Below are 27,963 nucleotides of genomic sequence, written 5' to 3'. Positions count from 1 at the left end.
TCGCGTGCAAAATATTTGTGAATGAAGATATGGGACAGATGCGTATAAATGTAAGTGAGCGTGGAGCGCGCACTAATAGCGACCTCCGCCTCGTACGTGACCGCATCAGTCTCATTCAAAAAAAAAAAAAAAAATCTGCAGAGAAGAGTGTCACAGCAGAGGAATTATGAACAGTACACTCTAAACAACAACAACAACAACAACAACATCAACAACAGCAGCAGCATCTTGGACCGTCGTGACATGCGGACACCACAGCAGCCCTCCTGAATGAGAAACCCTGCAGTGGGGAGAACAACTGATACACTTCCTGCCAAAGGTATAAGATTAGGCATGTTTTCATTTTTAGATTTGATGATAATTTCCTGTGCAAACACCCAAATGTGTGAGTTGCTTTAAGAGGACTCCATCGTAAGTGCCTCAGCGAAGGTCACATTGGAGTGCTGTGTTTTTATATTCCTACAGCAAGTTAAAACACGACGCCGTCAAGCACAACAGTGTTTATTTGTATTTTATTCGGTGAGCTGGGGCAATAACTGCCTTGTGTCCGTGTGAAAAGCTTTACTGTGGGTTTCCATGGCGCGGAGTTATAAAATGGGACGCAGAATGAAAACATATGACATCATCAGGACAGTGGTGGCGACGCGACAGGCTTCCTTATTTAGATGAAGACTTGAAAATATTGCACGAATTCACGCCCTCCTGTTCGCTTTTGAAACTATTGATCAATATTGACTGTCGTCGGAACACTGCGTCTTTCTGTCTGTGTCAATAGGTAAATGGGTTATTTATCTTTGAACAACGCACTGTCAGTGAATATGATGACAATGACATTCGTGTCAATGTAGACCACGGAAGTTTTACGTTATGCATTGCATCGTTGTATAGAGTTACAACTGGGTTGTTTTTTGTGTCCATCATTTATTTTAGGCAGTCTCTTCACTTATTATTTATAAGGCGTAGCAGATGCTCTCTGACGCATAAAGATGGGGCCATTTCTTTAAAGCTGTCATGCTGTGAATCCCACCCTTACACCAGTCCCAAAGCATTATATTAAGCAATACTGTAATGACTCTGTCTTGATGTGTTGATGTGAATTGCATGTTTCCCATGTGGTCTCTGTGGGTGTATTATAATAAAAAGGAACCAGTGACATTATAGGACTGGAAGTAGTTAGGGTTATAATAACTACACATTGTGCAAGACTATTCTAAGAACTATTTAATCATTTTTAAATCATTTAAAAATTTCATTTTTAAACATTTAAATCCATTACATTTCGTTGAATTGTTTTTCATTAGGAATGCACCTCTTCATTTTGAGAGCTGGGGACATAATGCAAAACATGAATCCGATGAAGTCATCATCTTAACCTATGTAATCGTTGAGTTGCGTTGTATTTATTTACACATCCGGGATTATTTTCGCTTCGCTGATAGCCACGCCCTCGCAGCCCAGCTATTGGATGCTTTCCACGCCAGTAATGCGACGCCCCGCCCACTCACAGAGCAGCAAGTCTATCACAAACACAAAGAGTGCAACAAAGACTAGAGAAATGTACAGCCTAACCGACACACAAAACTGTCAGATAGTCTCATTTTGAGATCTCAGACGGAATCTGCAGCGAGACAAGACAACCAAAACCAAAAATAAATAAAAATATCATAAATCATACTTTGGGGGAAAAAAATATTCAGCTTCCCTATAGAAAATCTATGCCAAACTTCGCATTGAGATCCAGTTCAAGTGGTAAGTTGACGAGTTTCGGTTCATTTCAAACTAATATACTTTAATATTTGATATGTGTAAGCGTGATTATTGTTTTAGAGTGCGTATTAGTAAATTTACTCGAGCTCTAAACCTTTCCTGTCTAAATCTCTCGTCTGCCATTGGAAAAATGTGGAGCTGGATGCATGCACGCGATTTTTTTTTTTAGTTATTTGTACAGAATAAAAACACAAATGTGCTATACAGAATGACAATTTAACGTTGGCATTTGTGTTTGCAGATATCGAGACTCAAATTTTGTCTCTGTGTCACTGCGCTTCCTGGTTTTGTCAAAGCACGAGCCTTTGTTTTGTATCCACGTTGGTCTCACGGTTTCTTTGTTGTTTGCTCTAAAGATCCTGCTGACAACAATCAATTTACACCTTTTGTAACGGGTAGCCTATTGTTGGCACACTGAATTGCTTTTATGAACATCTTGCTTTAGTTGTTTTGTCACTTTGCAGGGAAGTAAAACAAAAAAGACGAATAGTATGCGGAATAAGTTGCACTGAATAAGTAACTTGATTAGATTTACAAGTGATTAGTGGCTTAACGTGACTATTCGAGCTCTTAAATGGTTGGATTTGTTATAGCTATTATTGTTTCTGGAGCCATAATGCTCATGATTAGCCTTATCCTGTCAGGTTAACACGCGCTCGTGAACCTCCTTTGTTTGTCTGCTGTTGATCTTCCTTCAGATCGACCATCCTCTGGTTTTATTTTATAACTTAAAATGCTTTTGTTGCAAATTATTTAAGTTGCTGCACTGCAGATTGAACAGTTATAAACATATTTTCCGCACATTTTACTGTGTTATAGATGTGTGTTGTTTCCAATTAACTTGTCTTGTTATTTGCGCGAGCACGTTATGCGCCTATTTTTGTTTACATTATAATTTATGCTATTAACATGACATGTATGTAATAATCTCGAGCCTTTTCCTGCATATTTATGTGATTAACTGAATTTTAAGATAAAAAACAATAATATCGTAAATATTGAATATCTATAGATATAATGTTTACAGGTAAAGTTCTCATTTCCACCGAGACGCGTGAACATCGCGCGCTGAGCGAGCTTGTTGTCTTCATGCACGCGCGACAGTGTTGCCATCTCCGCTTATTATAAGTGACTTGGTTTTGTTTACGTAAAGTCGCTTATAATTATGGTCCGTTTTGAGGGCTTGTTAACATAATACAGTTGTATATTTGAGATTGATAAATAGGTTACTTGGTTTATTCACATCACAATGACGTATCATCGACCACTAATAGCAGCAGATGTCAAATATTCCCACCTGCTGTACGAATCCCATTGTATTATGTAATAATTATTAATCGCAGAAGCCCAGTTTCTCTTTCGTCCTCAGTTTTTATCTGCTTTTATCAGATTATCTGTGTGCATGAGTGAGAGTTATTTAAAGGTCAGTTGTAATATGTGAAACATTTAAATTAATGAGTAAAAGGATATGATTATTGAAAAGATTAATTTTGGATTGTTTTGGTTAGGTAAGTCAGAGTATGTTGCTTGTTTTAGAGAGATCTGGCAACACAGGCGCCACAGGAGCAGACAGAGCTCGCGCGCTTTGTTGGTCGGCATGGTTGGAGCTTCCTGTGCTATTGCGGAAGTGACTGTTTTTCTTTTGCGTACAGTGTTGTTGGCCCCTCATTAGCGCATTATACAGAGTTTCCTGTTGTTTTCTGATTGTCTGTGTGAACAGAATGTGAACTATGGAATGATGAATGTCAAAAAGATGCCTTTTAGAAAAGCTACATGTTAAAATCTGCCAGTGCCTTAAACCATTCATCTGCAAGTGTGAAAATACCTTTAATTATTATTATTCCTTATAATTTCTCCTCCCCTGCAGAAGTGGTACAGTGATACAGTGGCATGACATGGCATATAGTACTTTGATAACCATGCTCATGTAAAATGGTTTTGCATGGCAATCAAAGGAAGAGTTGTAGCTAAAATTATTGAAATAAGTGCAACTTTCCACAATTAATTAACTGCTTTAGTGTTAATTTGGCTCTTTAAGCGGGCAGTCTGGTCTGGTAAAGCAAGATGATTTGAATGTTATTCTGTAATGGACAATGCGTTTCCCACACTGGCAATAGAGCTTAGCTTGGTCCTTTTGGTGCACAGGGCAACTAGCTGCCATTTTAAACATGCTTAAACAATTTGAAATGTGAATGTTAAATATGTGGTATTCACCGGAGGGAAAATCTTTATTATTCACACTTCATCAGTTTCACAGGCTTAAGCTGTCAAGGGTGAAGAGGAAATTGTTTTGTTTCGCTTTTATCTGATTTTAGCTGCTCATTTGCACATAGGAAATATTTTTTTGCCTTTCTTGGACTAATTGTTCATGCTTAAAAGAAGTTCTAGTTCATACAAGTTGAGCATGGCAGTAAGAACACCAAGCACATGGGATTGATTTAATGCATTGAATTGAAAATGCATACCTTCAATGCAATGTAAGACGCTTTGGAAAAGTATCTGCTAAATGCATGAATGCAAATGTAAGTTCAACCTAAAAATGAAACACTTTGTCGTTTAATGGTTACTCTTTCCATGCAATTTAATATTCCAAGTCAACCTAAGTCATACAGACCATAATTTTAAGTTGTTATTCATCCACCTTTTAAGTTAACTTTTGTTGACTGCAATGGATTGTTGTGTGTAAATCAAGGTAATTCGGATCAAGTCAAATGAGTCCAATTCTTAAAAGATTAACTCAGACTCAAAAGAGGCCCTGTTTACACCTGGTATTAGGTTGGGTTTTGATCGACTGGATTACAAGTTGATAAGGGAGACACATTCCTGTTTACACCTGGTATTTTAATTCATTCTGTTTTCCAATTTCATCCACTTCTGTCCTGATTTCTTCGATGGGAGGGTCTATGTGCAGGTAAATGTGTTTTTTTTCAGATCTTGCAATCTCATGGACAAAATAATCTTACGTAATTTACATCTGAACGCGCACAGATGATGGAAAAGCACACGGAGAGCAGCAGCTTTAGTTTCTACTCTGATAGCTGCAAGACCACGTTGAACGCTGTGAGTGTGTGTTACAAATCAGGAATGGTGAGAGAATATTGTTCTTGGTACGTTTTCCGTCTTCAAACCAAACTTGGGTCTTTAGCCGACAAAGTTTAAATCCCGTCTGGCTAGTGTGCATCCCATAATGTTTACACGATTGGTCGGGCACATTCGACCACATGAGCGTCTACACTACGAAAGCAATCTGGTAGAGTTGTCAAAAGGTACCAATCGGTACTGAAATTTAAAAATGTGGCACTTTGAGCGCTGTTCAGTGGATTCGTAAACATTTCTGATTGGCCATTGTGTTGATGCGCTCATCGGATATGTCTGTGATTGGCTACAATGATCAAAGCGGGAACAGGAGCGTTTGAAAGCAGGCGTCTATCAGCAGACTGGTTCACTCCCGTGTGTATCTGTGTAAGCGGTCGGTGAAGAGCATCGTTGATGACTATTTACATCGTTTTTAAAGTGTTGATCATTGAAGCCAATCACAGACATATCCGATGCGTGAGTCAACAAAATGGCCAATCGGAGGTGTTTTCGAATCCGCTCAAAAGTGCTTAAAGAGTCACATTTTTAAAATTTCAGTACCGACTTGGTACCAAAGTTGGTAATTTTGACAACTCTACAATCCGGTCGAATGTGTTTTCGACTACCTCTGGAAGTGGTCAAAAGTGAACAAGCTCAAAAAGTTTTAGACCCCATTTACACCTGTATTTAGCGTCGTCCACTTGTGATCCGATCGATCAAAACTAGTCTTAATACCAGGTGTAAACAGGGCCAGAATGTTTTTGTGAAGCTTACAAGTCATATGTACTACTTCTGTGGTGCTTTTGTCCTTGTCCCCATTCATCATAATTGCATGGATAAAGTAACCAGTGCAATTTCCCATTTTGTGTTCCACAGCAGAAAGACAGTCATAGGGTTTTGGAATGGCATGAGTTGAGTAAATGATGAAAATCATGAGGATTTTTGGGGCCTAAAGGTCAGTTTAAGGTTACCTTATCATATATATCTTGGTAAAAGCCAATGAATAATGACTTTCTCCATCCTTTTGTTCTTGCCTTGTCTTTCCAGGTCGTATTTTCTCCTGTGGTGTCTGTGTGGAGCGTACCACACATCCACTCCACAACAACGACGGCTTTTGCTTGCATCTTCCAGTGTTTCTTCTGTCAGCAAGTTCAGCAGAGCTGCAACTCGTCTAGTGCCAGCCCAGAGGAACCCAGTGAGGAGCACCACGACTGTGAGATGGTAAAAATGACAAAGTCCAAGACCTTCCAGGCCTACCTGCCCAACTGTCACCGAACCTACAGCTGCATCCACTGCCGGGCACATCTCGCCAATCATGATGAGCTCATCTCAAAGGTCAGTGGAGACTCTAATGGACTTACAGGCAGTGTTGGGGAGTAACTAACTAAACGTAGCGATGCTACTAAATAAACTACATTATTCACTACTTTGATCATAGCTCAGGTTCTTTCAAAGCATTGTAGCTTTTGCAGTAGCCACGGGACGCTTGCGTGTTTCGAGAAGATTGATTCTCACATAAAAATATAGTTGCCAAATGATTTACCTAATAGTTTTACTTAATTTGAAAATAAATGAATGTGCAAATTAACTTAGTGGGGGAAAAATGAACTGACAGCTCTCATATATATGTATGTGTGTTTAATAAACTAGATAACATTTTCTATTAATTTGCAGCGTGCTGTAAGTCACGTCTCTGCTGTGCTTAGGCTGTTGTTGTGTCTCCTGACAGCACCCATAATAGGTTTACTAGCCTATCTGACGTACCGTTTTGTGTATGGTATAGTGTGACACCACAGCAGACACTTTGCATCTTGTTTGGTGGATTTAGCAGGATATGTTCGCACAGGAGGCACGTGCCACTCTACCAGATGGCTAAGCTGTTAACACTACTGCAAGAGATGATCCATTCCCCAGTATGCACAGCACCTGTCAGGATCAGTCGGACCCTCTTGTAGTTCAGACACGATCTGGGAACAGGTGGTTTGGTTAACTTGTTTGATTTCTTGTTTTCCAGGCTAAAGGGATTTGAAAATTAGATTCTTAAGAATACAATTCTTCTTAAAGGGATAGTTCACCCAAAAATAAGAATTCTGTCATCATTTACTCACCCTCAAGTTGTTCCAATCCTGTATGAATTTCATTCTTCTGCTGAACACAAAAGAAGATATTTTGAAGAATGTCAATAACCAAACAGTTGATGAAACCCACTGAATTCCATAGTATATTTTTTCCATACTGTGTTCAACAGAAGAAAGGTTTAGAACAACATGAGGGTGAGTAAATGATGACAGAATTTACATTTTTGTGTGAACTATCCTTTTGACAGCTGTTTTCTTCTTAATTTTATTTTCCATAAAGCATTTCTTAGGATTGTTCTAAAGACAAAACTTTGAATCAGAATTTAAATTCCTGAAACGAATATTCTTAAAAACCATCGTAAATAACCTCTTAAAGCTAATTCACACTGCACTGACAGACACTGACCAAGAGCCGACCAATGGCAACAGACAGAGTGACAATGTAGCCAAGTATGGTGTCCAAGTATGAACATGTCTAGTGACTAACTGAAAATTCTCATGTACAAAAAGAAGGCACAACAGCTGCTTTATGTGTCATAAATCTCAAGCTGTTTGATGTGTTCTCTAAGTTTTCATGAGTTGCCAACGTTTAATTATTTTGACCTGGGGAATGGAATGTTGGTTAACTTGTATTTCCGTGACATATTTAGAGACTGCTGGTGCTGTTTTAAGGTCATAGATTATGTTGATATGCAGTGATGCAATCCTGTACTGTAGTATTGTATTAAGATTTCAAACAGGTCAAGACTAAATGTACTCCACCCAAATAAACAAAAAACAGAACACATATATATATTAGGGCTGGGCGATGTATCGAATGCTTTTGTCACGCGCATTTCTTCAGTAAAGCCGGTTCCCTGATTACCGCTAAATCTCCATCACTTGCTTTCAAATGAAGCGGCATTTAATAGAAAGAGCCGTAGATCACTGATAAGACACGCAATATCGCGTTCAATATCGACGGCGATACATATCGATATTGAACGCGATATTGCGTGTCTTATCAGTGATCTACGGCTCGGTCTATTAAAGGGATAGTTCACCCAAAAATGAAAATGTGGTGTTTATCTGCTTACCCCCAGTGCATCCAAGATGTAAAGGACTTTTTTTCTTCAGTCGAACTCAAATTATGATTTATAACTGCAACCGCTGCCGTCTGTCAGTCAAATAATAGCAGTGATTGGGAACTTGAACAATAAGAGTCGAAAAAAACTTCCATAGACAAATCCAAATTAAACCCTGATTTTTTGAAGTTGGACATAGTGGTGTATTAGAGGTAAAAATTATATAAATAATGTTTGGTTTCTCGCACAAACCGATCGTTTTGTCTCTTAGGACATTAATGTGTCGTCACGAGCCGCAGGTTTTCATTTTGATTTGTCTAAGCAAGTTTTATTTACTGCTATTATTTGACTGACAGACGGCAGCGGTTGCAGTTAAAAATCATAATTTGCATTCGACTGAAGAAAAAAAGTCACCTACATCTTGGATGCCCTGGGGGTAAGCAGATAAACATCAAATTTTCATTTTTGGGTGAACTATCCCTTTAAATGCCGCTCCATTTGAAAGCAGGTGATGGAGATTTAGCGGTAATCAGGGAACCGGCTTTATTGAAGAAATGCGCGTGACAAAAGCATTCGATACATCGCCCAGCCCTAATATATATATATATATATATAAATAATAGGGCCACTTTGAGAGTTCAAAATTAAGAGCCCCAACCCATATTCAGTGTGCAAATTGAACAAAGAAAAAAGTCAGTGCTTTGATTTTGAACTTTAAAGGGGGCTCAACCCTCTTTTTAGTTGTGATGTAGTGTCTCAGTCTACATTACTCTTACTACATTCTACTGTAGAACTGAATCCTATTACCACCAAGTTAAGGCCTGATGATACTTAATGGTGATGCATTGCAATTTGTATATAAATACATAGAATCTAAAATAAGATCTGTGGAGAGCAGCAGTAATATCATGCCCTCTTTACACAAAGATTAATTGTGCCCATGACAGTTAGACTTTCTTTTTTGGACATGAAGGTAGACCAGGGGCAAACTTCAGGACAAAGAATGTAATTTCACAGTAAGCAAAACAAAATTTATTTGAATCGACTTCAGCTCAAGCTCCAGTGCGTTCATCCTCCAGAGTCTTTCAGAAAGTCTCTTCCTTCATCCAGCACACACAGAATGTTTGTGTGTCCAAATAAAAGCATTAATGCTCTTTATAGCACTTGAAAAACACCACATACTCTGGGGAGGTGTGTCGCTCTGTGTGAAAAGAGGTTTTGCTGTATGACTGCACTGGACTCGACTGCAACTTCCTCTCTCCATCTTATCTCCTCAGCGCCAAGAATTAGCTCTAAGCTGATTATGTCATTTTGGTGAGGGTGATAGTATGGGTCCAGCACCTTTCTCCTGTAGCTACTGCAAACCTAAGGGCTCTTTTCATGGCACGCATCTTCGTTTCATTAACAAATGGACCTGCTCGGTGGCAGGCCGTATATTATGAAGGGTACATTGTTTCTGCGCTGTTATCTGCAAGGAGATTTTAAGGGCAAGAACAGACATTACACAGCAAAAAGCTCAACAGATGTTCCTTACATATCCTGACATTTAGATTGTGTCATAAACATGGCTTTGTTAAAGATGACCCACTTTATTTCAGAATGGAGGCCTTTGTTAGCGCTTGAAAGTAGAAAATGGTTGTGGCTTGTTTGTTTTAACTGTTAAAGCAGGTCAATTTGTTTATGACATACTTTCCCTCCTCCAGCATGGCCACCATAGCTGAGACTTGCTGTGTTAGATATCTTTCTCAGTCTTCTCGTTGTTATCTCTCATATAATGCAATCATTCTTGATATATTAATTGTGGCGAATCCCTCGTTGAAAGGATGCATATCGTCCTACTAATGCATTCTTTCATAAGAGGTGAGGTATCACATATCTTGCATTATGCTGTCACAAACCTGCCAAGAATTGGATCAACATTAGAAAGGATTAGCAGGCATGGTGCTAGCCAACAAAAAGCAGGACTTGCATGCTGAACTATTGGATCGGCATCAAACATCACTGACGGAATGCGGACAGTATTGTGGAGAGGCTAAGCTAAGGCTTTGCTGCAGTAAGTCATCGTCAAGCACCCCTCTGGCTCACAGACAGACACCCCATCTGCTCCAGAGATGGGACATTGGGTAGTATATCACTACATCAAGATATTTATACTTAAAGCAATCTAGTCAAGCGGGGAAATCCTTACACTGTGTGCCTCCCAAAAAAGTGCCTAACAAAAGTAGTCCTTGGAAGTTCTTGGAAGATGAAAACATAGTTGGCAGAATTATAATGCACCATAGGCACTTTCCCGAAAAATGCCTCAAAACATTGGCAGCATAATTATTTTACCTTCTAAAATGCAGCTTTTTGGCCAATTTTTAAAACTGCAGTCATTTATTTAGCAAAGCATATGTGTGTGTCTATATATGGAAGATTGTTTCCACCACTGAATAAAAAATAAAAAAGGCATAATTGTGACTTTTTATCTTGCAATTCTGTGATATAAACTCACAATTGTGAGTTATAAAGTCGGAATTGTGAGTTATAAAGTTGCAGTTGTGAGTTATAAAAGTCGGAATTGCAAGTTATAAAGTCAGAACTATATAACTCACAATTTCGACTTTATAACTCATAGTTCTGACTTTATAACTCGCAATTGAGATTTTTATAACTCAAAGTCAGAATTGTGAGTTAAAAATTCAGAATTGTGAGATACAAATTCAGAATTGTGAGTTATAAAGTCAGAATTGCGAGTTATAAAGTCAGAATTGCGAGTTATAAAGTCAGAATTGCGAGTTATAAAGTGACAATTGTGAGTCATAAAGTCAGAATTGTGAGTTATAAAGTCAGATTTGCATGATATAAAGTCGCGATTGAGTTATAAAGTCAAAATTATGAGTTACAAATTCAGAATTGTGAGTTATAAAGTCAGAATTGCGAGATAAAGTGACAATTGTGAGTCATAAAGTCAAAATTGCGAGTTATAAAGTCAAAATTGCGAGTTATAAAGTCAGAATTGTGAGACATAAAGTCAAAATTGCGAGTCAAAGTCAGAATTGTGAGTTATAAAGTCAGAATTGCGAGTTATAAAGTCAGAATTGCGAGTTATAAAGTCAGAATTGTGAGTTATAAAGTCAAAATTGTGAGTTATAAAGTCAGAGATGCGAGATATAAAGTCAGAATGGTGAGTTTATATCTTGCAATTCTGACACTATAACTCGCAATTCTGACTTTATTTCTTGCAATTGTGAGTTCATATAAATAATTAATTATTTCTGAATTTATTTACACTTATTTACATTTATATTATATATTTATGTACCCAAAATTCGCTAATAATATTTGAAAATAGAAAATGTATAACATATATTGACATGGCTATTGGTCAATTTTGTAAGTATCACCAGGCAGAGCAATTTTTCGAAAACTGGCCAAAAATCGTCCGATTAATTGACCTGACGAAGACATTGCTCTATCATTTGTATTAAGCGATACGATGTAGAAATGAACAAATCTCATTACTGCCAAATTATGATCCCAGAATGCATTCTGCCAAATGTAATGAAAAAGTAAAACCAAGATGACGGATGAAGCAAGAGAAATGTTGATTATAAATATTTTTCTTTTAATACTGAAATGTACATATTTACTGTTTTTAATAACTAATTAAAAATGTTTTAGTGTGCTATGTATTTTTATGCTTATCCGAGTATTGTTTGGTTAAAGACACATGCTACAGCTCTTCCATACAGAATTCTTTTTGTGTGAAGTGTGGAGTTGCTGCCTGTGTAGGTTTATGAAGTGGTTGGGATACTGCCCATATAGACGCCTTTATCTGCATCTGTTTGTTGATGGGTTGCAGGTTCTGATCCCTTTTCTGTAAATCTCTCCATTTCTCCTCCTCTGTATTTCAAGTGGATTACCAAACCCCTACTATCAGATGTGCCTCATAACTGCTCCCACAATCAGGTAGTGATTGAAAAGAATTAGAACAAACCCGGCATTGACTGCAGTCTGTCTCTAAGCCAGGTGCCTTTGATGGGAACAGTAAATGACCCACTTGTTCTGTTTTAACAACAGTAATCTCAGGTTACGTTAGCAGAAGAGTTTAAGGCCAGTGAGAGAGGGAAGAAAGTCAGTCAGTCGGTGCTGAGTAGATCTCTAGCCAATAGATAAATGAAGGCAGGAAAGAATGGGTGGTTCTGTTTTCAAACCAGGTGGAAAGTTTTAGCCTCACAATCAAAATCAGCCTGCGTTGCAGGAATTGCAGACATTTTGTACAAAGACCTGAGAGACGTCTGTTCTTTGATGTTCAACGGTTGTGGACCAAATGTGTGGATGATACTGGTCAAAGTTTATGATGCGAGCATGAATCAATGAATTGATGCCATAAATCTACTAATTCACTGGTATTTGAAGTGAAGTGATAATACAATGGCCACAAGCTCTAAATCTCCATTGATTAGAGTGCAGTGGCTCAGAGATTTTCAAGTAGGCTTGTGTGTTGTATGAACTAAACATTTCTGGTGCTAAATATTGCGTGTAGCTTCAGTGCAAACTGAAGTATATAGGCTAATTTAAGTATGCACAATTGGCTTTATCTGTTATTTATTATTATTATTATTATTATTTTCATTTACATGCCTACCATTCAAAAAATTGAGATCAGAGAGAAACGTCTCTTTTGCTCACCAAGGCTGCATTCATTTGAATGAATAAATACAATAAAAGCAGGAATATTGTTAAGTATTATTACAGTTTAAAATAAATGTTTTCTATTTGAATATATTTTAAAATATAATTTATTTCTGTGATGCAAAGCTGAATTTTCAGCATCATTACTCCAGTCTTCAGTGTCACATGATCCTTCAGAAATCATTCTAATATACTGATTTGGTGCTCAAGAAGCATTTCTTCTTCTTCTTATTATTATTATTATCAATGTTGACATTTATTTGAAATAAAAAACATCCCTGTCTATATTCTAAATTGGCACACGGCTTTTGTTACCATTTGATTTCTTAGAGGATTAGTTCACTTTCAAGTGAAAATTAACCCAAGCTTTTCTCACCCTCAAGCCATTCTAGGTGTATATGACTTTCTTCTTTCTGATGAACACAATCGGAGAAATATTAATAAACATTGTGACGCATCCGAGCGTTATAATGGCAGTGAACAGGGTCTCCATCCACATCCATCCATTATAAACATATACTCCACACGGCTCCGGGGGGTTAATAAAGGCCTTCTGAAGCGAATATTTGTGTTTGTGTTTAAAAAAAAATAAATAAAAAAAATAAAAAATCCATATTTGACAAGATATGAAGTAAAATATCTAGCTTCCGCCAGACTGCCTTCTGTATTCAATGTACGAAGAAAGTGTAAAACTCTTGCAGTTCACAAAGCTTGCACTACATCCTACACCTTCCCTATTCAACTTACGGAAAAAGCTGAACTGATGCGACACTAGTTTACACTTTCTTAGTAACTTGAATACAGAAGCTAGATATTTTACATCATAATGTGTTAAATATGATTTATTTTTATTTTTTTTTACACAAAACGCATCGCTTCACTTCAGAAGGCCTTTATTAACCCCCCATACTCCCATGTGGAGTATGTTTATGATGGATAGAGACACTTTCTTCAGCTCATACTTGTTGACCCTGTTCACTGCCATTATAAAGCTCAGATGCATCAGGATATTTATTATTATTTCTCTGGTTGTGTTCATCAGAAAGAAGAAAGTCATATACACCTAGGATTGCTTGAGGGTGAGTAAAGCTTGGGCTAATTTTCATTTGAAAATGAACTAATCCTTTATATAATATAGCTAATTGGCAAGATTGATTGAAATTGATGTTAATTGTCAATGTGACTACTAGTTAAAATGTAGGTATCAACTACTTTGGCCAAAGTCAATCACAGTTTGACAGCTGACAATTGATTATCCCAAAGATATTTGTAAAATAAACAGTCCCTTTAAATTATGACTGAAGTCAGTTCTTGAATCTTTTTGTGCTCATTGACCACTGCAGTCGCTAAAATGAGAACACCAGTACTTGTGTGCATAGCTTTGGTAGAAGGTTCTGAAAGTTTTTTGTAAATCATGATGAAGGAAATTGTATTAACTACTGCAAAAGCCCCCTTTTTTTGTATGCAGCTTTTATGCATTAGGCCCCACGGTCCAAACCACCATTTTAAATAATTGATCTACACTTCATTGCATCTGCAGGTTAACCTAAATAGCCTTGGCCCTTGTCATGGGGGAAAAACATTTAAGTGTTCATTAATTTACCACTGGCAAATATGAGCGAGTTGTCGAATCCCAGGGATCCCTTCTGTGTGGCCTGCTGTTATGGTTACAGTAGTTGAAAACCAAGCAACACTTACCAAGATATCCTTAAGGCATCTCAAAAACCTTAAAAAAAAACGAATCACTTGGAACACTTGGAAGGTCATTTCTGCTGCATTATAAAGAGAAACTGAATCGGAAGCTTATGTAAAACACTTTTAACAGTTACTAATGTTTCTCTTTGCTTATTTGCGCTGAATGTTTCCCAGGACTTTAGCTTGCAGCTTTTGTAATGATGACATAATAATGGAGGCAGATATGTAATTAAATCTCATTGATCTGGCTTGAATGCATTCTCTTCCTCCTAAATGCACAGCTTTTGCCCCTCCTTTCATTCTCATATGTGCATTATGCACATATCCCCATTGTAACCACAGCCAGATTTACTTGTCCCCCAGTGTTAAACTACACAGTTGGGGGCCTTTCATTGTGTCAATGTCCCTATAAAATTACCCGTTGCCTTCAGCTCGAGCTGGTTAGACACTCCTCTTAAAAGAGAGCAGACAGCCTCTGTGGGCTTTAACAGTCTTTATTAGGCTTGTAGCTATACTCGGGTCACCGGCAGTGGAAAAGTAAAGCCGATTCGCCCATGCCCCAGCTCCTGCGAACGAGGATGACAGCTGGTTACCAGGACTGGCCTAAATCCAACCACCTACACCAACAACAAGCATGCGTTGCATTTGTAGAAATCTCACAGGTGTACATACAAATGTGTATAGTTTGAAAACTCATGGATGTATTATTTTTTTGACTAAGTGCATTGGTGGTGCATTATTTTAACCATTTCAAGTTTCCTAATCTGAAAAGCACCACACATGTTCTTGGTAATCCATATTTTTAGCTGGTGTGTCAGAGCTCTCACTGCTCCATCCATGAATATGTCTGTGACACATTTGCACACGACTCACTACTATAATATTCAGACCGACTTTTCTCTGGTGTATTTTTTCACAGTCTCCTCAGTGTATTCTCACCATCACTGAGTGTCATTATTAGTGGTGTTTAGGCAAGTGTCACTTTAACTATTGCTTAATTCTGAATGTGAAGTGTCTGAATAAAGAAGAAATAAGAACGGTAAAAGAAGTTCTAGGTCTAATTGTCGCCTAAAGTTGCGAAGTAGTCCGTTTAAACTCTGTGCAAATAATATTTTATTTAAAAGTATGCACACATTCACTCTTTTTTTGTATGTCTGTCTAATATGTCTAAAAAAAAGGTAAAAAAGTCTTGTCTCGTCACATTTAGCTATGAATGACATCGCTGAATGACATCATTTTCAATTCAAAAATGGAGAAATTCCATTTAAGTAATTTACAACACTGTATGTTACTGTGGATCGTTAAACATGTCCATCGTAAAACAGATGTAAAATATTAAATGTTTAGCTTCTTATATCTTACCACACATGCAAACTAAAAGCGTCACATTGGAATTCACACTCATCTTCAGTGAATAGTAAGCCCCGCCTTCTTTGATCTGATTGGTCATAATTTTGACATTGATAAGCGCTGTTAGACCGCTGAGGCAGACCTTAAAAAATGTAACTTTTTAAACTGTCTGTCATCCTAACAACAAACAGAGCGGTGCGTAATGCAGAGCAGCATTAAGAACTGTCAAATAATTGTGGGTCTATTTGGCCATTTCCAATTATTGGGGGGAGGCTTGTCCCCCTTAATGCCTATGGTGGTTACAGCCCTGACATTGATTCATTTCACTTAGCATTTTCAAATCAGAATCAAATAGTGTGATAATGGCTTTGGCCATCAAAAAAATCTATATCAGTTGACCACTAATAATAATATACCAAATAATATTTAAAGAAAGTTTTTTTGTTCCAGACTTGTTTATATATTATTCATTGATGCTTTAGCAGTGCGGTTTGTTTACGTGGCTGAAGTATGTTTGATCTCGTAACACTTGCTAGTCCAGGTTGTTTGGACTAAACTCTATTATCTGTGTTAATAGGGTGTGGTAGAGGCTAAACAGGTTAATGCTTTTAAAACCATCAACAGAGAGATATAATAGAGAGAAGAAAGTGGCCAGAGAAGAGATTAAGGAGCCAGAGATACTGACGGAGAAGAAGGAGGGACACAGACAGCTTAAAAACATCTGACACATATGATTAGTTCAACCAAAAATGAAAGTTCTGTCATCATTTACTCACAATAATTACTGTGGAAGATATTTTCAGTAGTATGCTGGTGATTCCAAGCAGTTACACTGAATGGGGAGTGGAGATATCAAGCTTTAAGTCATAAAGTAGCCCATATGACTTTTAATTTTTTTTGTTAACAGTTGAAACCTGATCATTGAGTTAAACTCGATTCAGATTTATAAACAAATCAACTGAAATAATTACACTTTATGAACAAATCATTCAGATCGGTTTAATAAACTAAAAAAGTTTTTAAATTTAGCTTTTTTTCTGAAATTTGTGTCGTATGGATAACTTTTATTTTACTTTTAGGATGTTTTTGTATTATTAATCTATTTATTTTTGATCAATTTATGTATTTTATTTTGTGTATTATTATTGTGTATCATTTTGGGACTTGACAGATTTGATTATACTGAAAAGAGTGGCTAGGGCATTCTTCAAAAATTCACCTTTTGTGTTCCGCAGAAGAAAGAAAGCCATACAAGTTTGGACCAACTTGAGTAAATGATGACAGACTTTTCATTATTGGGTGAACTATCTCGTTAAACACTGAATGGAAACCCAACAGAAGCGACTCCATTCAGTGTTCAGCTTTATCTCCATTTTTTTATGGTGAGGAATAAAAGCACCTCTGTTCCTTCACTCTCTGCTAGTCAGCTCAATGTGTGGAGCTTTTTATGTAGAGTGTCATAAACTCACATACACACACATTTTCTAAAGAGAAACACTGTTTCATACTTGCACACACATATGCTAAGAACCATTTATGAAATACACATGTTGGCCTGTGACCAGAGCTTGGCTGTGTTTCAGGCAGACTTTCCATGAACGTCTACACACACACACAAGCAAACATAGAGAGAGAGCACCATAACACCCACATGCACTCTTTTAATGCCTCTTAGTGAGTCTTTCATGGAAAATCATGTGCGAGTCTGATGCATCTGTGAGTGTGGGAGAACTCTGATCTTAACATTATCATTCATATATAACATTATATTCTCTCTTATTTTTTTTTATATAATTTTATATTCTCTCTTATTTCTATATTTCTCTTTTTTGTCTCTCTAGTCATTCCAAGGCAGCCAGGGACGAGCCTACCTCTTTAATTCAGTGTAAGTAATTATCTCATTCACATCAACAATTTATACCATTTTTCTTGTTGTGAATTAAGACGATACACTATTGTTTAAAAGTTTGGGGTCAGTGATTTTTTTTTTTTTTTTTAAAGAAATTACTTTTATTCAGCAAGGATCCATCAAAATAATCAAAAGTGACAATAAAGACATTTATAATGTTAAAAAGGATTTTTATTTTAATTAAAAGCTGTTGTTTTGAAAAATCCACAAAAATATTAAGCAGCATAGCTGTTTTCAACATTGATAATAATAGAGCAGCAAATCATCATATTAGAATGATTTCTGAAGGATCATGTGACACTGAAGACTAGAGTAATGATGCTGAAAATTCAGCTTTGCATCACAGGAATAAATTACATTTGAAAATATATTAAAATAGAAAAGGGTTATTTTAAATTGTAATAATATTAAAAAATATTTACTATATTTTTTATCAAATAGATGCAGCCTTGAAGTGACTTCTTTCAAAAACATTAAAAAAATCATACTGATCCCAAACTTTTGAACAGTAGTGTATATAGGGGATAATGTATCTGGATGTTATTGCAAAATAAACCCAGACAGAGTGCAAAGCAGAAGGGTTTTATATCACCCTGAAAGGGTTTATTTTGCGATAATGACTGGGTGACTGCACATTATCCCTTATATCTCTGTCTGAGACTCAGAGAGGAATGGCTATAGCTGTTTTGCATATTACAAGAGCTGTAGGCCTAAACATAGCACTGCTATCTAATGATGCGACTTGATGATTCATCATATTTAAGCATTGTGCTACCAGTGTGTTTAAGCTAGCGCTCTGGTGTGTGTGAGATATTACGATGATAAAGTCGGGGTTGACTGTTTGTGTTAGTGAACTGTGACATTCCTCAGGCAATGCACAGACTGCACCAGTGTTAAGCACTGCCATTGCAAAAATATAGAGACTGCTGTCATCACATGAGGAAGTTTCGGCTTCAAATGTAAACACAAGGAAGATTCTTTTGGTGTCCCTTGAAATATCCTGGATACTGAAATGAAATGCATAATACAATGTATGCCTATACAAACTTTATGGAATTGTATGTGAGAATTGCATTGCATCAAAATTAGTTGGCTGAAAAATTAGATCACTCGTGTTATAAATAATCAGCACTGGAAAAGCCTGTTTATGCACATCACATTGTTTACAGATATCATACACTACTGTTCAAAAGTCTGGGTCTGTAAGATTTTTTTTTCAAGAAATTAATACTTTGATTCAGCAAGTATGGATTAAATTGATCAAAAGTGACAGTAACGAAATTTCCAATGTTACAAATGATTTCTTTTTCAAATAAATACTGTTCTTTTGATCTTTCTATTAATCAATGAATAAAAAATGCATCATGGTTTCCACAAAAATATTAAGTAGCACAACTGTTTTCGAAAATGATAATAATAAAAAATGTTTATTGAGCATCAAATCAGCATCAAAGGAATTAATTGCATTTTAGTTAAAATTTTATATTATAATACAAAAAAAATACAAAAAATAAATAAATAAATAAATAAATAAATAAATAAATATATATATATATATATATATATATATATATATATATATATATATATATATATATATATATATATATATATATATATATATAATATATATATATATATATACATATAAATTGTTAATATTATTTTATATTATATTCTTTATATTAAAATATAAAAGTTATTTTAAATTGTAATAGTATAATGCAGCCTTGGTGAACATAAGACTTCTTTCAAAAACATTAAAAAAAATTTTTTTACCAACCCCAAACTTTTGAATGGTAGTAAGTTGAGATGTATTCCTATGAATTTTAATCATTTATATAAATAAGTTTTGACCATTACATCAAAGCCAGCTCATTATGCATCTGATCTCTACCCACTAATTTAAATAATATTTTGCTTCTACATTTTATTTATATATATATATATACTTGCTCGCAGCATTACTAACATTGAGACAAGCATTAAAGACAAGCAGAAAAATTTCTGTGTAAATCATCTGTTAAACCATTCTTAAGTAAATTGTATTGAATTGAATGCTGCAGTTTGTGTGGTCTATTTGTTTTAAAATAGCCAATGCAAAGTCTATTTTTATGCCAGTTGATTTATACTAAAATAAAATGTGACAAAGTTACCCTAGCTGTATTCTTGTTTAATTTCACTCAGTTCCAGTGTAGACAGTGTTTGCAGTGTTAGCAATCGCATCTGTTGTAGTACTGGTTCTGACCTACTTAGTGGTCATCCAATAAAGGTTACCCACAATGACTTTCAGAAAACGGGTCAGTCACATGAATCGTAATTTTGACCACTGATTACCTCTTTTCCCTCAGTGTGAATGTCGGTTGTGGTCCAGCAGAGGAGAGGGTTCTCCTAACAGGTTTACATGCTGTGGCAGACATCTACTGTGAAAACTGTAAAACCACTCTGGGCTGGAAATATGTAAGTTAACTCTCCTTCCATTACACACAATTATAGACTATTATTTTAAACTCTTGCATCACAATACAAGCTGCTTTTTGTAACGACTTCCGAGGTGTCGCACTTTGCTGATATGTGCTTGTCAGAGTACATGTTCTGCAGTTGCAGTGACAGCAGTTACAGCAGTTGGCTAATCTGAGCTGTGTGGGTTTCTTTATTTTTGTCTTCTGATATCCTGTTACTTAGCTGGGCTCCAGTGACCGGAATTAACATCCCTTTGCATCGGCTTCTCGCTGCTGTCCAGCACACATTTAGCTCTATATATGACTTTATTCACAGCCCAATTATGGCCCACTTTGATGCTATAAGTGTTCATGCTGTTGTGTTTATTATATGCAATCCTAATAGCAGACACCTAACAGATCATAATTACATGCTTAAAACAAACACTACCTCATAATATAATGCCTAACAGATCTGTAATGTGCTTTTAAAATAGTTTGAAATATCATGAAAATAATACTTTTATTCAGCAAGGACACGCTACATTAATCGAACGATAAAGACACATATAATTACATTTTAAAATATATATTTTAAAATAGAAAACAGCTATTTTAAATTAATAATAAGTATTAATATTTCACAATATTAGTGCTTTTACTGTATTTCTCATTTAATAAATGCAACCTTGGTGCGCTTAAAAAATCATACCAACCCCAAACTTTTGAACGGTCGTGTAAATAAATACGAAATATGGTACATATGGATCAGTAATGAGCTACTTAAAGGGATAGTTTACCCAAAAATTACAATTTTGTCATCATTTACTCATCATTTACTTTTTCTTCTGTTGAACACAAAATACGATACTTTAAAGAATGCTGGAAACCAAACAGTGTATGGCACCCACTGACAAAAAATACTATGGAAGTTATTGGGTGCCATCAACTGTCTGGTTACCAACATTTTTCAAAGTATCTTCTTTTGTGTTTAGCAGAAGAAAGAAACTCATACAGATTTGGAACAACATGAGGGTGAGTAAATAATAATGACAACATTTTCATTTTGGGGTGAACTATCCCTTTAAAAAAATTGCAAAATATTATTTCAACCTATCCAAATGTATCTCTGCTTTGAAAAGAATTGGTATAATGTTAATAAATTACTAAGAAGTTTTTTGTAATCTATTAATCATTTAACCTAAAACTAATGATAAATAGAAAGCTCAGTTTTTGTAGATGACATGTATTAAGGTCTTACCTAGTTGTTTCTCTTCCTGATTAAACAGGAGCTCTAATCGTGTCTCAGGATTGGTTAAGAGGGATTTTACATCATGACTCAGTCTTGTTAGTCTTCAGGTCTCCACATGTTTGATTACAGAGCCTTCAGATTGAAGTCACTCTGGAACACTGATCACGGACCAGTTTTTCTGAGCTCTTTTCATCATCATCTGATGAGAAACTCTCTGAAACAGCTCCTATTTCAGGCCGACTGAGTTGAAGCTGAAAGTGTAGCATTTACATCCTGAGGCACGATGACACAACACTGCTCTAGTGGGCCGATTTTAGTCCAGATGAGTAATGGACAGGTGTGAGACTTAAAAAGACTTCAGATAAGCTGAGCAGTTTTATATAATTTCAGCATGCTGTGTTTTTTTAATGGGGTAGTACAGAAAGCATTAAAAGGCTTCGAAATATTCTACAACTTTATAACATTGTATTTCCCCCTATTTATTATTACGGAGTGTCTATTTACACTAAGTGTAAATAGCGTCCCTTGTTGGCAAATGTTATTTACACTAGCTCTGCCCACCAGTGTCTGGTTGGGCCACTCTTTTTAAAAAAGACGCGCAGAATTCATTGTCTTCAGTGGCGCAGCAGTAGCAAGTAAGGCTCACAGATATGGCTTTTAACGCGAGCTCCATTTATTTTCAATAAAAATGAAAATAATGTTCTAAAAGTGGAAATAAACTGTGAATGAGTGTTTAATAACATTAAAAGTGTTTATTGGGTAGGGTTAGGGGAAGATGTGGGGAGGGTTTTTATTCTCCCAATAAGGCAGCATCCATTTAATAAATGTAATTTTTTTTTTATTTTAATAAATATAATCATTTACATTCTATGATATTATTGCACCATGTTAATGTACAAAAATACTGAGGTGCAAATAGTATCTGCCAATATAAAGTATAAATTGCATCTAATTACTATTTACTCTTATTGCAAAGAACTGATACTTTTACATGGTGTAAATGGAAACTATCACTATTTTCACCTAGTGTGAATAGCATATCGCTAAGAAAATGCTGCTATTGTCACTTAGTGTAAATAGAATATACTGCTATTTTCACTTTAGTGTAAATAGCATCACTAAGAAAATATGCTATTGTCACTTAGTGTAAATAGCATCTATCACTATTTGCACTTAGTGTAAATAGTGTCTATTGCTATTTGCACTTACTGCAAAAAGCCGCTGCCTTATTATTATTTTATAGTCATATTGATGTTCTCAGAAAATATGGGCAAATTGTGTAGCCCTACAAACAAGCACAGTAAACCTGGAGCTTATTTTTTGTTTAAAAAATAGCATTTTAAATTACAATTTTTATCAGAAAAATCACAATTCCATTAGCCCCACTATGATACCTTAAAAATGGCGGTTTCTAAATGGTCTATTTTTGTAGCTTAACTTAAGTACATGGTCCGAGTGGACTAGTGAAGGAGTCTGTTGTCTTGTCAATACAAGTATATGCTTACATAGTAGATTATAAGCTTTTAACTCTTTCCCCTCCAGTGTTTTTTTTTTTTTTTTTTAAAAAAATTGCCAGCCAACACCAGCATTTTTTATAATTTTCCCAAAACTTCCAAGCCCCCAGGATATTTTGTTGTATGAATATCTGAACATACAACATATCTAAAAAAAAAAAGAAAAAAAAAAAGAAGAGAGACTACCACCGGATTGGATTCATAATGATAATGTAAACCTAGACCAAGTAGATCAATTCCATCAACACCACCAAAGCTTGCACAGTCATATACCTCTTCATGAGTTCAACATTTTATTCGGTAACGTTTGGCAGTTTTCATTTTATATGCTGTTTGATGACCGCGTTAGCTTACATATGCGTAAGCAGCGCTTCTATCGCTTGTTTCTGCTTCTTCTTTGCTTGTTTTTGGATCTGGAGATTCTTTACCCTTTCAGAAGATGCATAATAGCGCCCCCTACCGTATAACAGTGAAAACATGGATTGGCGGAAAATTCCGTCAATGGTGGGGAAAGAGTTAAGAGCATGAAAAATCCTGTTTTTTCATGACATTTCTACGTAAACAAAAATATTTTCTGATTTCAGTAGTGAAAACTGCTTAGTGTTCGTTTTTCGGTTGTAACATTTCATCTGTTTTTGTCTGTTACAGGAGCATGCATTTGAGAGCAGTCAGAAATACAAAGAAGGCAAGTTCATCATCGAGCTGGCTCATATGATCAAAGATAATGGCTGGGAGTGACCTTGGCCTACTTCCGCTCTGCTCAGTGACCTTTGGGCTGCTCTGTTGTGGACTTTGCCGAGTGACACCACCACACGCACACGAACACAAACAACAATAAAACGCACAGACATGCGCGCACACACACGCCAACGTCAACCATGACACATCCAGACATCTCTACGGGGTCATCACAAAACTCAAAGGCAGAGTGACGGAAAGCTTATCAAAGACATCTACGGTCACTGAAAGACTCTCTAGGACCTTTTCAGAGATGTACATGTCAACACTTTGGGATCCGAACCTTCTCCCTTCCTGTTCGACTCAGTTTCCGCCCCATTAACTGGTTTCGGTGTGCTCGGCCCTCCTCATGTGTAACCGCTCCTCGTAAGCAGTATCCAGAAGGCAGTCTCACTTTTTTCATTTAACATCCTCCACTCTTTTTGCGAATGAGCGGGAGGCATGCGTTTTAGTGTGTGTACTTTCTTTTTGACGGGAATCTCGAGTCCTTTTCTGGCTGGACTGATGTTACTGGTTAGCATTTTTCTCCTTCTCCGAGTCCGGCCCTTTCCGTTCACGTTGGGGTAGCGACCGACATACGTTATAAGAGATGGGGTTGGTTACGGGGTTAGGCTATGTAGCAGTATATTTCGGAAGGGGTTGGGCGTTCGGCATTGCAGTGGCATAGCGTTTTTGTATTTATGATCTCCCTTGCGTTTTTAACCATTTTGTTTCCGAATCGAAATGTTTTTCTTCCTCGGATGACTTCACTGTGCAATTCGTGGGACACTCTGGTACAGCAGTAGCGTCTGACCCCTGCAGGAGCTTTAGTTGCCTCTGGTGCTTTTGGTGAGATTACGCAAACACCCGTCTTTGAGTTGGCATTTGTGGCAGGTTCCATTTTTGCAACCGCACTATAGGCGAGAGAAAAAACACAAGACAAGCGACAGCCGGTTGGATGCACTGGACATTAGGGGAAAACTGAAACTAGTGTCCTCCTCTGAACAATGTTTGCATTACGTTTTCATCCCCCTTCACGCCAAATGATTTTACAAAACTATTGTTGTTGATATTACAATCATGTGTATGTTCATTGCTATGTGTAATTTATGTGTTAAACCACATGTTAGGACATGCACACGCATGTTAGCTCTGCGTGTTTTACGCATTATGTTTATGGCATACTTGAATGCAGTTACTTTGTTTGCACTTTGCAGAGGCCTTGTTCATGGGTTTAGAGGCAAAAGTCTGTCCATTGTATGGCCTTTTTTCATTGATAATAATGGAATGATTGTATTAGATGCTTGGAATGGTTTGCAGGGTTGGGTGGTTGCTGGCTTGATCATCTCCCTCCAGTTTTAAACACACAAAATCTGCTGCTTTCGCTTTCTTCCGCAGGCTGGCAGACCTGTTCGCCACGCTCGTAATTCGTCCGATTGGATGCGCGCATCAGAAACAGGTCTCAAATTTTACAATCGGACACTGTTCAAAGTGGCGTTACGTGATTCTTTTGCTGCTAATAGAGAGAAATGCAATCCAGAGCTTTCACTTTTAAACCTTCTGCACTTTACCCGGACTGTCTGAGAGCATGCGAGCCCATGCGTTCCTTCCTTTTGTAGCTTTTCTCCACATCTTTGCCTCTAAGCAGCATGAATCTTGTGCCTCTTCAAAAGATATATATATATATATATATATAAAAAAAAAAAAAAAATCTCCCTTCTCCTGTGTTGTGCGGCGCATGACTCCGAGAACCCAGCACATCTACTAGAAGCTCTGCGGGAGCTCGAAAACGACACAAACTTGGAAACGAACCTCACAGAACCTCTATCCACTCGAAAGTCTATACCGAAGCATAATATAATCCAGTATTTTTTCATAGTTCTATGTCAAAGCTAGAGATGTTATGAAACAGTGGTTGTATTCTGCAAAGTATATAAAAGGGGGCGGGAGGGGGCGGAGCTTGCTTCCTGTAGAAGTAAAGAGGGGCATTTAATGTAGATTTCTATCAAGTATAAATATATATTATGAATAAATATCGAGGTTTTGTCGTGCTTAAGGGCGGGTGGGACGGCGGGCAATAGTAGAACGAGCGGCGAACCAACCCTCAGTTCGTCAACGATAAGGTCAGTCAGGTCACGTGACCTTTCGAATCAGTCAAAGACAATGCAAACAAAATAGTTGTAGAAATATCTTACTTGAAAGATGATACAGAGTTACAGACAATTCATTGTCCCTCTCACACAGTTTTGTACATAAAGTAACATATTTAAGGTTTTATACATATTTCTACTGGGTTAGTTTCTCTACTTCCCCGACTTGAAGCACTTTTGTTCACTGTACCTCTGGCTTTATATTTGTGTGTGAATGACGACAGAGAGAGAGAGAGAGTGAGTTGTGTGTGTCTGGATGCATGTATGCGTGTTCCCTAACTTCCTTCACTTTTTTTTTGTAGCTGTTTTTGCTGTTGTTCACTAGTTCCTCTGTGCTGTTTCCTTTACGACACTTCTTTTGCTGTCTCACAGCGTGTTTTGATGTGTGCTTTCTCAGCTTGATGATAATGAGCTTTGTATCTTATTTGTTTTTTCTTTAATATTAAAGTTGATTTTCATCCTTCGCTAGTTTCCTGTTGAGAGCCTAATAGCAGAATGTCTGCTGGTCGTGTTTTAGCATCATGGTCAGCGGTGAGCTGGATTCACCTGCCGAAATTTCGCAACAGAAACATTGGCCCAGACCGTTTTACAAACCAGCTTTCCCTAAGACTTTCAGAAGCAGAACTAGATCAAAGCCAGTGTCACTGTCAGTGTGCACCAAAAAATATGACATCGCTCAAACGAAACCTTTCAGCGTTGTTTTTAACGTATGATACCAATCTGGAAATATGAATCACTTGGTCAAACCAAAAAGAGAGTTTGTGGCCTCTCTGAATACCAAATGTTTTTTAGTTGTTGTTTGTCGTTTACAGCAACATATTCATATTGGCGGTAAAATAGACTGTTTGCTGTTTCTTTTGGTGACACTGGTTTCAAACATTTCTAGAGCTGTTAATCTGAGATTTGTCATCCAAACGACATCTAGTTTAGGCGACAGTGGTATGCAAAGGAAACGATTGTATAAGTTTGCAGAGTTCTTTTCTTAGGACTGTTAAAATATAAGGTCTAAAGCATGTTGTGTTTATAATGGCTATATTAAATCGTGCCTGGTTTTCTTTCTTTTTTTTCTTCAATGCAAAAAAAAAAAAGCTTTTTCTTCTTTTTACTTGATTACATTGCTTTGCATTCTGTCCTAGTAAAGAAAGTCACATTTGTCTGTTTTCACTGTATTGTAAACTATCAGATATCACAATAAAGCTTAAATGGTATTGTGGCTTTGTTGGATTTGTTTTTGTATATATTTATTTTTATATCTTTAATAAAAATCACAAGTATCCTTCAGCTGTCCTTCATAAAAATGATCAAAACGCAGTTATTTCATTACATTTTCTAGTCTTTTACTAGTCTGTATCCATTTCTGTTGTAAGACTTAATTCTCCTGTTGATCAAACTTCTTTACTAGGCAGTTTTTGGTCTTGTGACACTCACCCACTGTGCATGTTGGCTTAAAAATCAAAAGTTGGGCATCATGAAAGCCATGCGTTGTCCGAAACGTTAGCAAATGCTTTTATCACTTTTGACTATTGCTGACATAGTTTCTGTAATATCTGATATCACAAAGGTCTATATTTATATCATGATCTCTCTTGCAGGCTATTAAATAATAAAGCTTAAGTTTCTTTCAACTTGTAATGTTCCATCAATAGCATAAATTAAGTTTATGAATGCATTTACAGAGTCTATGGGTGATTGTAGCTAGGCCCTATACAGTGAATGGATTGAATGATTTTTTTTATTATTATTATTATTTAAAAGTTAAGTAAATTAGTGCTGTATGCATAGTTACGTCACTTATTGTAATACTTGCACATTTTAAGGGGAAAGTTTCCATGTTTAATAGATTTGTGTGTTTGTGTGTGTAATGGAATGAATTGAAGGACTGATTCTCATCAGTTCTCATAGTAACAAATGTTTTAGTGCTAGAAAACATTAATTAAAACTAAATCAATGATTGGAATCCATGTCGTTCCAAACCTGTAAGACCTTTCTTCATCTTCGGAACACAAATGAAGATATTTTTGATGACATCCAATAGGTTTTTTTAATCCCCATAGAAAGCAACGTAATTACCACATTCAAGGTCCAGAAAAGTAGTAAAGACATTGTTAAAATATTCTGTTTGACTACAGTGGTTCAACCTTGATGTTATGAAGCAATGAGAATAGTTTTTGTATGCCAAAAACAAAACAAAAATAATGACTTTATTCAACAATGTCTTCTCTACCCTGTCATTCTCCTATGCTGTTTACGTTCAGAGTCAGCGTTCTGACGTAG

At 36.6% G+C, this 27,963-nt stretch overlaps 1 protein-coding gene across 6 annotated transcripts; it reads left to right on the top strand.

The window, feature by feature from the left end:
- Positions 1–73: 73 nt before the first annotated feature.
- On the top strand, positions 74–27,275 carry ypel1 (yippee-like 1). Of its 6 annotated transcripts, none has more exons than XM_067405899.1 (6): positions 74–319; positions 5,719–5,797; positions 5,890–6,177; positions 17,548–17,591; positions 19,967–20,075; positions 23,471–27,275. In XM_067405899.1, exons 3-6 carry the CDS (start codon positions 6,061–6,063, stop codon positions 23,558–23,560), a joined length of 360 nt encoding a protein of 119 aa, XP_067262000.1. In that variant the 5' UTR covers positions 74–319; positions 5,719–5,797; positions 5,890–6,060; the 3' UTR covers positions 23,561–27,275. The 6 variants fall into 6 exon arrangements, with proteins under 6 accessions (XP_067262000.1, XP_067262004.1, XP_067261999.1 ...); XM_067405898.1 differs by lacking the exon at positions 74–319 and adding an exon at positions 1,163–1,749; XM_067405902.1 differs by lacking the exon at positions 74–319 and adding an exon at positions 1,756–4,289.
- Positions 27,276–27,963: the final 688 nt, after the last annotated feature.

The sequence above is a fragment of the Chanodichthys erythropterus genome, chromosome 13, assembly GCF_024489055.1.
Source record: "Chanodichthys erythropterus isolate Z2021 chromosome 13, ASM2448905v1, whole genome shotgun sequence".
In the NCBI taxonomy this organism is placed as follows: domain Eukaryota; kingdom Metazoa; phylum Chordata; class Actinopteri; order Cypriniformes; family Xenocyprididae; genus Chanodichthys; species Chanodichthys erythropterus.
Note: the sequence above shows the minus strand (reverse complement) of the source record. Positions and strands in the feature narration are given on the sequence as shown.